The 13,143-nt window shown below is 30.7% G+C and overlaps 1 protein-coding gene across 1 annotated transcript in view; it reads right to left on the bottom strand.

The window, feature by feature from the left end:
• The window catches only part of LOC145321792 (putative receptor-type tyrosine-protein phosphatase mosPTP-1), a 121,359-nt gene extending 113,585 nt beyond the window's left edge, over window positions 1–7,774 (bottom strand). The window contains exons 1-2 of the mRNA XM_080163411.1: window positions 7,565–7,774; window positions 1,714–1,781 (exon numbers count right to left, since the gene is read on the bottom strand). Of these exons, the coding sequence (XP_080019537.1) occupies window positions 1,714–1,771 (58 nt within the window). The 5' untranslated portion in view covers window positions 1,772–1,781; window positions 7,565–7,774. The remainder of the gene's footprint in view (window positions 1–1,713; window positions 1,782–7,564) is intronic.
• Window positions 7,775–13,143: the final 5,369 nt, after the last annotated feature.

Genomic DNA, 13,143 nt, shown 5'->3' with positions numbered 1-13,143 from the left:
GAAATGTAAGATTCCACTTTCTCCTCTCTTGGTGAAGATATCTTCAACGCCGATACGATTTTTGAAATATAAGATTCCACTTTTGCCTCTCTTGGTGAAGATATCTTCAACAAGAGAGACAAAAGTGGAATCTTATATTTCAAAAATCGTATCGGCGTTGAAGATATCTTTACCAAGAGAGGGGAAAGTGGAAGGGTAGATTACAGTTTTAGAGGGTCCAAACCATAATCATAGATTATATTTTTGCTTCTATAAAAATGGATTCAACTCCCTAACTGATGTAGACAAAAGAAAAGAAAACGCAATTCTTATTACATATTACAGTTAGGGAGTTGAATCCATTTTTATAGAAGCAGAAATATAATCTATGATTATGGTTTGGACCCTCTAAAACTGTAATCTACCCTTCCACATTCCCCTCTCTTGGTGAAGATATCTTCACCAAGAGAGGGGAAAGTGGAATCTTAAATTTCAAAAATCATATCGGCGTTGAAGATATCTTCACCAAGAGAGGGGAAAGTGGAAAGGTAGATTACAGTTTTAGAGGGTCCAAACCATAATCATAGATTATATTTCTGCTTCTATAAAAATGGATTCAACTCCCTAACTGTATTAGGGTTTATATATTCTATAACTGGGGCAATTCTTTTTTTCCAATTACTTTATTAAAATTCAAGATGTATCTTTATTTATAAACTGTAAGACATTATTGCCTGAGACTGTATGTACTTCGATTATCTGTAATATTTATTTAACACATCATTTTATAGACAGATTTCCGCGGATATTTAAATGAAATTAACAAGATTAAAACAAGTTTTGATAGTCCCAAGGGGCCGAAATACCGGTATGACAAAACTGGTATTTAGTTATGATTTTTATTTTAATATTTGTGAAAAATACGATGCTATACATGATTTTTCAGTATGGCTGAGGAGTACCGGTTCTAATCCACCAGATACGATAATTAAGTTAAGGAAACTAAAGATTTTGGTTAAGCGCGTGCACAGATATCTAAAATACTATGTGTGGGGTGTGATAATAAAGAGAAGGCACGCTACAGGGGGTTAAAACACTCTGCACCCATCGCCCCCCCCCCCCTCGAGCGCAAGCCCTTAAGTTATTTAGAATGTAAATAAAATTTAGTTTCATGCGGTGATTAAAATTCCTCCCATTGAGACTAAATTATACAAACACGCCATTAAATTCATTATTCTAATATGTTTTCAAGTAATTTACTTTAAATGTTTATTTTCAAGAAAGCGTAAAAAAACAAGAATGATTACGTCCATATGAAGTGAAGCTACGACAAGCCACATTAAACTGTAACATAATAAATCATAGAAAAACGGTATATTCGGTAAATAGTCGAACGGCGAACTCTACTAAATTAATTTCCTTACTACTTAAAATGAACTCAAAAAAAGTTTCTCAATACAATACGTGGATGTTACGACAGGTGAAAAATTGTCGTCAATTTAGGTTGCTAACATGGACATCATTTATTGGTCAGTTTGTTTACCCAGTAAGAGGGGAGAAAATGAGGTAAAGGGGGTGTATGGGAAAATCGTGATTTAATCAAGCTACAAGGTTCACGTGTAATATCCAATTTTAAAAAATCCATTCATAATACCTACTGCATTTTAGCTAGATTTTAGTAATATTTGAGCTACTATTAAAATCAAAATAATAAATCAAAAAAAAAATTCTTACCTGCAATAATATTACTTGAGAAGAGTAGAAGAATAAGGCTGGTTATCCACAGTCGCATTTTTAATCCTGTTGGCGTCATATTTTAGTCAATTTCATTTAAACTGAGGGCTATGCATGAGTGGCCTCTAGTGGCACTTTAGGGTTAGGGGAAGAGATAGATTTTTATCCTAGGCAGATTTTTCTTGGGAAGATGGAGGTATCCTTCCCAAAACTAGACAAATCCTTACCAAAACCTAACAAAAACTTCACAAAAAAGGAGAGTCAGATTAGTCCTGTGGTCTCACCTAAATCCTAACAGACAGAAAAAATATCAAACTCCTTTACATAATACCAGTTGGTTTTTCACTTGCATCTAGGGGAGAACAGAAAAGTTAAGAAAATGGCCTAAAACCACCCCAAAATATTTATAAAGATTCCCAAAAGTACAACCCATTAAGACCAAACTTTCTAGATCTTTAGCTACAGAAATAGATACCTTACTCCTTTAAGATGTTAGATTTTATAGTCATTTGATACATAAAATTTAATCGACCTTTTTCTTAATTTTGTACTTATGTTTAGTACATTTATAAATATAGAAAAATATCATTAAAAAACTCATTAAGCAAAAAACTTTTACAGTTTATTTTAAATGATCCTTTTTGGCAAACCTTAATTATTCTTTTTAGGCAATTGACCTTTTTATTTCAGTCAATAAATGTAAAACTTTTAATGAATATATCATTCGTATATAAACTGTAAAAAAAATTATATCGGATCGTATTAAAGACAGCTTTTCGTGTATTTTTAATAGAAAAATTATAAGATTTAACCCAGTTTAGTTGGCCCCGAGGGATATGAACAATAATACAAGTATAATAGTTTAATGTTCTATTTTCATTCAAATTTCAAAATGGATATAATTGTGCTTGATGTGTAAAAAGAAATACACATTAAAATACAACCATTAGCTTGTTTTAATAATTTATTATCATAAATAGTAAATAGTCTCTGTAAAGTGTATATGAATGAAAAAAGTTTTTATTTTTGCAAAAACACAACTTATTTGGCTTCAGCTTTGGATCAATTATATAAAAATTGCAGTAATATTTTAAAATGACTCTCAAATTTACATTTACATGTACAAGTCCTAAATTGTCATGGTAAAGAGTTTCGTTGTTTTCAGCATAGGCATTACACTAATAATCTATGTCGAGCTAGATTGGAACCCCGACAACGAACAGATAAATCACTACAGTGGAAATATCATTATTAAAATTGCGTTGTATGTTAAGATGTATGTTTAATGCTGCAATGGTAATGGATGTTGGACCTAATTTTGTCGTAAATATAAAACAAATATAAACGACAAAAATTGAGGATGATTTGTCCTTAACATCAACATGAGTTCCTGACTACCTAATGTTATCATCCTTGTTTTTTAATTAATGAGTAAGGAAGCTGTTATTCCTATTCATAGAAATGTACAGGGTGTCCTAATTAAAATCTCCAATTGAAATGTTAAAATCTTCCTTGTAAATTTTTTCTCTTCTGTTTTGCGGATTTTTAAATTCTTAAATTAATACTTAAAATTATTCTAAGATACTGTTCAATATGTTTTACTAACAAAGTTTTAAATAAAGAAAGGTTGATGTAATTAAAATAATTATTAGGACACACTGTATAATTTATTAATGTTATTTGTATATCCTTCTTTAATTTGATCTACTTCTGTGTTTGTTTAGGTGCATTTCTTTCTAATTCCAGGTCTCTTAATTAAGCTTCCTATATATATTTAGATATTTATCTTATACATGGATGACAACATCTAAAAGTAGCGAAGCTCATAAATTAAAAAACTTTAGGTATCTAGTAGGTGTATATTGGTATGTAAAATATTTTTAGCAACATTAATTCATCTATCTTTAATAACATATGAGAAAAATAAATCATAGATGATTGTTTTTAGATATAATTATTCATATTTTCTATTTCAATGACAATATAAGCTTAGCAACTTTATAATTTACCTGAAATGTCCTGTATGGGTAACTAAATTTATATATTTTTGCAGAGATCTTCAGCCGCGCATTCAACTTAATTTAAAATTTGGTTGTTGAGGCTTGAGTGTCCTATTATTTCTTGCAGTTACACGGCTACGACTAAGGCGTAATGAGAGGCTAAGAAAGCCTTGCAGATGATTTTGTCTGTGGCTAAGGCTGCAGCTGCAGAGTTTTGATATATTTTTTATGTATAATAATTAATTATACATATTAACAATAAATCAAATGTGATTCTCTTGTTTGTATATTAATAGTAGGTCCAGTAACCCATTCATCAAAATTAGAGGCAAAAAACGAGGACAATTTGTTTCTAAGTAGCGCAACAATAACAAGCTAAACGTATTTAAAAGAAAAAAATGGCAACTGTGTAAGAGAGAAAGGTGACAATGGGCTGTTTTTTTACACTAGCGCCAAAAGTTTTTTAATAACGTTTTGTTTTCTTGTTCGTTGGCTTTATAACTTTGGGGACTTGAGTGAATTTTGGTTGGTTGGCTCATTACGCTGAGTGTTCAAAGTTTCAAGCAATAATTTCTATCTTTAGAAGGGGTAATTTTGTGTATTATTGTTAAGGATGTACATCAATTTATCGGCCATTATCTTATCCCTTAAGATCACTGATATTGTGCCCATTTATAACGCAGCATTGGAAGTTAACAAAAGCTTGACAGGGGATTTAAGAACAAAAATCATTGACAATAAATCACAAAATATGACATTATTTGTAAGAGAAATTTTATTTTTAAAGAATTAACGAGAAAATTAAAGCACTATTAAATTTTGTGGCGATGTGTAGTAATGAACTGACGGACAAACCCGAGGTTTTAGAGTAGCTGCGCTACTAAAAGTGTGGCTAGCGAAAAAATAAACCCTTAATTTTGATAAACTCATTACCAGGCAGGCAGGACTCATTAAGAGTAATATAAAGAAAGGAAAATTAGCTCCAATGGCCTTGGTCCAATCCTTAAATAAAATTGGACTCTGAATCGTTTGATTTATTCATTTTCAGGAAGCTTTGCATGCATAGATCCAGGGAATGTTTTAGGCTATTTTTCAAATAACTTCCTGCACCTTCTAACACAGAACCCCTAATTGATAGGGGCATAGCCTCTAGTATTTGCATATAGAATACGTATAAATATTAATGTTAATGTCCTCTTGTTTTATGTTGACATGTAACGCTATTCTAAAAATGATATGAGACAGCGTTTGTTTTTAATTCTACAAATTATATGGGAAGTTTCAATAGAAGTAAAAAAAAATTCTTCAAAATAATCATTATTAAGACAAAATAACGTGTTTTTCCTCACTTATGCTACAATATTATTATTATTTTTTTAAATGTTGTTTATTTAAATAATTTAATGATCGGGCTTTCGTAAAAGCAATTCTATCATCACGAAATAAATCACAGTAAAACTGCCTGTAGTCCACTCAAAACCAGAAAAATAATATTTTTACCACAAAAATATAAACACATTTTGTATTTAAACTTTTTCTATGTTTAACTTTTGTTAATATTTTAAAGTTTGTATTGTAATAATTTTAACATGGAGTTGATATTCACAAAAATAAAATAAAAATAGCTTTTCCAGTATAGTATCAAAACCAATTGATATCCGCTGTATTAGAACAGGTTCTCACGCATAATGAAAAATTATGTATAGCACCATATTATAGACAATTTTTCTTCATGGCTGGCTTAAATCTTTTAATTATTAATTTCAATATCCGCAAATTCTGTCTTTAATATGACAGCATAAATAACTTCTCTCTGTCTAAAATTTGAATATTTTGTAATGTATTTGCTGTTTTCGTATAGAATTTAAGAAACAAGGCGGGGATTTCAATTGCCACGAACCCATACGAAGCTTTCAGGAATAGGAGAGCGCGACAGATTTTTGGACTAATAAATAGGAGGGGATAGGTTAACTCTCCAAAAAAGTGATCCCAATAATTCTAATTCTCTTAAATTATAAAACAAAGAATATATACCCCTGAATTGCTAACAAGGAAAAATGACCCTTAGCAAAAAAAGTTAAAATTTTCATTGAGTCAAGCAAATATTTTTCAACACCATTTTTATTTTAGATTTTTAAAATAAAATTTGAATGCAAATCTGTTCTTTAATAAGAGTCTGTCTGTACGTTCATTTAGTGGGTTAGACCCTAAATTACAGGGGCTTCGTATTGAAGGTAAAGGTTTTCTAATAGACCACTCTAATTGGTTTGGAAGATTATGGACAAATAAAAACTATTTTCAACTTAAAATACTTTCATTATAATACTAAGCTAATTTTACATACTAGTTTAAAAAAATACCTATGTCTAACTTTCATAAGTTATTTCAGAAAGTTTGTATCATAATATTATATTAAAAAAAGTGGCATATAAGATTTAAAAATTATTTTGAATTCGAACAGACTTATTTGAGAAAACATTTTTAAAAGCTTCGCTTAAATAATTTTATTTCTTATTTGGTACCAGCATAAAATAAAATAAATTATTCTTAAACAAAGAATAATAGAATATTTTTCTATTCAGTCTTTCCAATATTTTAAGAATTATTTTTTTGTCTTTTATAATAATTTTTGGATTAACACCTTCTCTTTAATTAGGGATGATCGTCTATCCTACCGTCAAAAACTACTTGTTTATTGATGTGTATCAAATCATTTTAAACATAACTGCTTAAAATTAAATAGGCCATCTAAAGATCTTTCGTTTTTACTACTTTATCTACTTTTTGTTTGTTATTGAAATGCTACAAGCCTACAATAATCATATTTGTTCTTGTCTAAGTAAAAGTAAAAGACGGAAAAATGATTCATATATAAAGGTTTACATGAAAAGCTAAATCGCAATACCTAAGCAACATAGTCTCAAAGGTTAACTTAACATGTGGATAGTTATACCTAATCTTGTAAGCGTCCAAACCAAATGCAAATTGTCCCTAACATAGGGATTTGTAAAAAAAATACATAAACCAACAACTTTAGTTTCTTTTAGCAGTTCATGCTAGAAAATGTCCTATATTATCTGAAGATTAATGCCTAACAGCTTTAATTGTTTAGGTAAATCTATCTTCATATAGAAGTACTTAAATAGGTTGGGCTAACTTCCTGATAGATGTGTAATTAAACAGATAGGCATACTTTAACTTTAACCTATAGTGATACTCAACATTCCTAAAAATGTAGTTTTAGAAAAGAATTCAAAGATTGATTCTTTATTATAATGTTAGATTTTGTTTTAAAATGTCTTTATGTCTTATATACCTTTAATTGAAGAGGTAAATCTATCTTCACATAGATATAACTTTACAAGTTAGTCTCATGGGTTCACTGATTAGGAAGATATGAATACCTTACTTTCAAACCTAATATCCTTAAGATTAAGTTTTTTCAAAAGTACATTAAATGAACCTCGTAAAAGTGTCGAACTATGACGTCAGAAAAAATTAACAATTAACCAATGAGAAGCTAGTATTCACTGTAATTGACCAATGGTAAAATATATAGCGGTCTCTCATTGGTTAATTGTAAATTTTTTCTGACGTCATAGAAAGACACTTTAACGAGGTTCACATTAAATAAACCATTCAAGATCCTTTTTAACATTGTATTTAGTCTTAATATGTCTGTAAACTTATAGGCACTAACTCTAATAGGTAAAACTATAATTACTTTTGTATACCAAATGGTTGGGAGGTTGGGCTATCTTACTCATGGGTTAACAAAAAAATTAGATAGGTGAACACTTAATTGATTACACCTCTAAAAACCTTCTAAAAAAAAAAAATTGACTCTTCCTTTATAATACTGGATTATGTCTTAAACTAGACTAATGTCTGCTACTAAATTAAGACAAATTCTTCACTACTCTTTCATCTTTTATTCTTATTTCCTTTCCAAAGGAATATATTTAACTATTTATACATATGTTTTATAACTTTATCTACATATTTTATTTATTTCATATTCAAGTCTTAGTATAACTATGTATTTTTATATTTTATATGTTGTTTTGTTTTAATAAATCACTTTTTGTTTCACTTTATTTTTAACCATGCGAAATTTTTATGAAGATCCTCTGGGGATAAAAATTGGCCTCTTACTCCAGAGGTTTTGGTTTAACTAATGTTTTGAAAGAGAATGAAAGAGAGTGAAGAGAGAAAGAGACCGCTTTCTCCCATACTCCTTTATCACCCCCACTCTGTCCCCCCCCCCCCCCCGATTCATAATGATTCTGAGAAGAGGGGGAAAAAGGGACAATATACCTAGGCCTAATAGGGAGGGAGGTTGGGGGTGAATGGGGTTAACCATTACGTATACTATTATAATCAAAAGAAGGATGGGGGAGGGGGGGAAATACTACACTAAGGATAGAATATGAAAGAGAGAGAGGGATAGGGAGAGGGAGAGGGAGAGAGAGAGAGATAGAGAGAGAGAGAGAGAGGGTGAGAGAGCGTAGTAAGGTACAATTTTACTCCGAGTCTAATACTTTATTCTCCTCGCAATGAAGAAGAAAGAAAGAAGGAAGATTTAAGCATCAATGGTACAGGGAGGGATAGAACATCTCAAGAAAAGATATTTTGCATCCAATTTCATAAAAAACTATCATGTTTTTAACAATACAAGCATAATAATGTATAATAAAAAAGCAGAAAATCAATTCATACTGTCCAAAATGATTAATACTGACTGGCACAAAAGTTAAATGCAAAATTATTTTTTTTTAGGGAAAATACTATTCTATTTGTTGGGCATTAATGGATTTTTTGGGAGGGAGGGGGTAAATATCCAAATCCAGTGGCTGCTGCCGTTTTGGAGATCACACGCCACACTTAAACAGTCACACATACATCCAACTACTTATTTTGCAATATTCTTACCTGACATCGAAGTATGTGTATTTTCCAATGGATGATAAAAGGGAATGTATGGAGGGGCAAATCCCCCGGATTAAAAGGGAAATAAGGAAATGATGTGTCACAACACCCCCCCCCCCCTCATACTATACCCCACGTAACACTCCCCAATTACTTTTTCTGATGTAAAATTATCCAAGGGATGAGTCAAAATTATTTCCTTAGAACCAACCCTCCGTAATTCGGTAAAACATTACATCCGCTAAAAGACTTGGACGCCAATGGTTCAGCGATTTGTTTACGAATATAAAAACTGTCCATTTCCCTTTAGATTTACATTCATAATTAACATCTCCAATTATTGTGTTATAGAGTCCTCTAGTTTAAAGAAACATTTATCATTTATTGAATGATTGGCGGAATGCATGGGACACCTTGTAATTCTCTGGGAGATACCCTCCTTCTCCGACTCCAAAACCTCTTGGATACTTCAGAGCCAAAATAAGGAAAATTACTCATGGATAGTAGCGTAACCTTTAAGCAACAGTGCTTTAAACGTATTTAAGTCATTTCTGCCTAAACATTTGCTTGTATTTCAAGTAATAATAACTCCTGGCCTCTTAAGGAGAATATTTGCGAGTTTTTTTTTCTCGGGGTCAATTCTCTTAGTTTGGTGGAACCTAACTACCCCCCTCCCCCATCAACTAATTACTTAAAACTTGGTCTGAATTAAGCCTAAACTTTTATTAAATTTGTAAAACAAACGGTCAAGTTCTTAATGAACATACATACATACAGAGAGACAGAAGAGAAGCTTCGCTTCTGTAAATGAAAATCCCCTGTTTCCTAACACACACGTATATATGTATATGTTTTACTTTTCATGACCTTTTTAATCATCTTTCTATTATCATTTATAATGTCAAAAAGTCAAAAAAGGGATGTCTGGTTATTTTTAATATTTTGGTATGTCAAATGTAGAACACTGCTGGCAAACTTACATTTGTAAATATAGAGTAGCTTCGCTACTTAAAATATAGGCATGCATAAAAAGTCTAAACATGTTTTATCTGAATATAGATGTCAAAATGGTCTAAAAAAGTATTGTTTAATGGTATATTCTAGTATCAAAGCTACTATAAAAGAATGGTCTTTGTGTAGTTTGTACGTCTGTCTGTCACTAAGTAAATAGTTTGCGTATTGTATACTAGTTCTGATTATAAAAGATGATAATATTTTAAATATTACTGATTACAAGAGTTTTTATCCTGATAAATGTATTTAATTGCGGCGCTAATTCAGACATAATCATTCTTGTCTTTAAAAATTTTCTTTTCTGTTCCTTCTTATAGTTTTGGTTTCACAAAAGAACAGAGGTGATAAAAACGATTTAGTAAAGGGGTGGGGGGGGGGGGGGTATGATATTTGTCGCAATAGCTTAGTCGTGGAAAGAAACGCCCTGGCCTGGTTATTTATAATAACAAATTTAAAGAAAGAGATAAATATCTACAAGTTAATTTAAAATCTATGTTAATGTGTTCCACCAATAAGAAACTTTTTAAAATAAGATATTTTCTTATTATTTATTCACCAATTTTTTTCCAGCTTAAAACCGTGGCAGAATAATATCTTTAAAATTCTAGTGGTTGTTAAGTAAGACATCTTGCTTCAGGCGGTAAGACACGAAAAAAGATGGAAGGGCTGGCAGAAATCTTCAATAATTTAGCTTAACACGACAGTTGTAAAATAAAAACAACAAAAATTTGAACGCAATTATGCTTATTTTATTTTTTTGAATATTCATTCCTATTTTTAAATACTTTGAACTTTGCGCTGCTATAAAAACGTCAAATTAAACAATAGCACAACATAATTAATAGAGCATAATGTGTTCAAATTCTGAAATTTTACGGCTCTCTTCTAATATAAAATGTAGTAGGTTTTTTTTGTCTGAAGCTAAAGATCTCCGTAATAAGTTGTACTTTTCAGTGAGGCTTTAAAATGCCGTTGACTGTTTTTAGGCTATTTTCCTGACCTATCCTGCATCCCCTAGACACTAGAGGCGAAACACAACAAAATAAAATATGCTTTCCTAACAAACGCAAAAAAAGTGTTTTTTTGTGTATTTTCTTCAATTTCACATTTCAATTTCGTATCTTCCATTTAAAACTTGCTGTTAGCTCATATGGAAAAACTATTTGCAACCTATTAACCTAACCTAACATAAGCTATTCAACTATAATAATGGCATAAATCTGAGAACCTGTGCTGTTTACAAAATTAGCCGTCTCTCGGGAACACTTAACACGTAGAGCTAAATATTTACGACTGAAATTCCAAACTAATCGTGAAATATTCATTTTAATATTTCTGCTGTGTTTTCACATCCGCCTAAAAACTAGTTTAACATAATCGCAAAAATCAGAATAGAAATATTTCCCTTTACAGCAAGGAAATGATCAAATGCCATCGTGTTATATAAAGTATTGCGTTTTTTTTATATTTTTCTATGAAACTTTAAATGTCTTGTGGTGGTTTTATGTTTTTGTCCTGACCTCCCCTAGAAGATAGGGGCGATGCAAATAGCACTTAAATTATAGCAGATTCTGTTTAGTTTTTAATCTGAATGACCTGCGATGCATATATTTATGATTTTGACGATGATATCAAGTTGCAAAGTGAATAATTATGCAGAAATGATAACACACCTTTATTTTAATACTTTACATATTTTTCACATTATATTCACCGCTGTGTTTTTCACCCCTTTACAAAATTTGTCAACTTAGGTATTTTTAGTAGCGAGGGTAGTATATAAGTTTTCTTTTTTACTTCCAACCACGTAATTTTACTTGTTTGATTTTTTACTTCCCTCTCCCTCTCTCTCTCACAATCTATCTATATTGTTTTCTCCGTCTATCTATCTACTCCTTCCAATTTCGCAAAATAGCCAAAAACCTTCCAAGGGCCAATACAAAACTTTAATAGAAATCTAACACGCATCAGGCTTGCCGTTAAAGAGATTTTGATGAACAAATCAAGGGTATAAAAGTACTTTTTTTTATTAATTTGATTGTCTAAAATAGGTCGAAAATTGTCCCTAAAAAGTCCCTTTTCAAAAATGAAACAACAAAAAATGAATTGGTTAAAATTATCTTGAAAAGATAGGAATTGCGATAATTCTTTCGTTCATTTTTTACTCAATTTAAAACTTTTTTTGGTGGATTTAAAAAAAAATTCAGTTTTAAATAAAAAAAATGTAGAATCTAAATATTTGATTTTTTAAAAATATTATAATTTTTCCATCGATAGAAACTTTTAATGCTTTTATTTTAGAAAGGAGGAAGTGTACATTGGACCGTAATTACGCTCTCTTATTAGCTGGCTCAAAACTTTGGGTACTTTTATTGAATCTTGATTGATTGTTTAAAACTAGCAGTGTCCAAACTTACTAACCAATAAGTACAATAATCTACAAGAGGGGTGATTTTGATCATCATCATTGGAAAAATACATTAATTTGTCGTCTAATAATTTATCCCATAAAGTTACTGGTTTTCACAATTGCCTAAAATTTTGTTTAAATGTTTAAGTTGTTTGATAAAAGAGAAAATATTGAAAACACTAATTTTATTTCTGCTCATATTACAAACAAGGAAGATAACAATCTTCATTGCGGAGCATATACGATTTAATATGAAATTTTATTGAAAATAGAAAAGGCAAATATCTCATAATATTCTATTGAGTTGCCGTAATAACAGAAATATTTAAAGTTGAGAATCTTTATTTATTAAAGACAGCTCTCCGTGGATAGTAAAATAAAAAAAATATGTGGGCCCCGAGGGACACAAGACCCGGGCCAACAAAACTGGTATCAATTCTTCGATTTTTATATTAATGTTCATGGAAGATTGTATATAATACGATACGATATATGGTTTTTCAGGACCGGTTCTAATTCAGCGGATATAAGAGTTTTCAAAGCCTTACAGTAATAAATTATTCTAATTTTCGACATTCATACACTGTTTATAAAGTATATGTAGAATATCATAGAGTAGCTGCGTTATTAAAAATATTTGAGGTAGGGTGTGAAATATTCTAATCTGAAAAGATTTATGTTAACATAAAATGCAATCAACTAGCCCTGAAAAATTCTTACAAAATGCTAGTAGACCCTCATAACCCCCAACCCCTTCTGTTTGTACTCTTTTTACGTTTAAAGTTTAGGTTATGTAAGGTTCATGATAACCTAGAAAGATTACAGCTCTCAGAAGGATGTTAGATGCAGGATAGTAATGGAATTGGAGAGTGAGGGGATAAGTTGTTAACTGTCAAAATAAGATGTTATTCCATATAACTCTCACGATATTGAAAAACTATGACTTTTCGTTAATTTATTTCTTTTATTTTTAGATTTGATTTGATTTGCGGATTGATTCTATAACACAATTTCTAAGTCGAAGCCCATTGATCATGTTTCTGGAAGGGAGGAATTTTTTCAGCCCCCCTCCCACCC

Source organism: Acartia tonsa, chromosome 6, assembly GCF_053477335.1.
Source record: "Acartia tonsa isolate MP-2025a chromosome 6, ASM5347733v1, whole genome shotgun sequence".
NCBI lineage: Eukaryota > Metazoa > Arthropoda > Copepoda > Calanoida > Acartiidae > Acartia > Acartia tonsa.
Note: the sequence above shows the minus strand (reverse complement) of the source record. Positions and strands in the feature narration are given on the sequence as shown.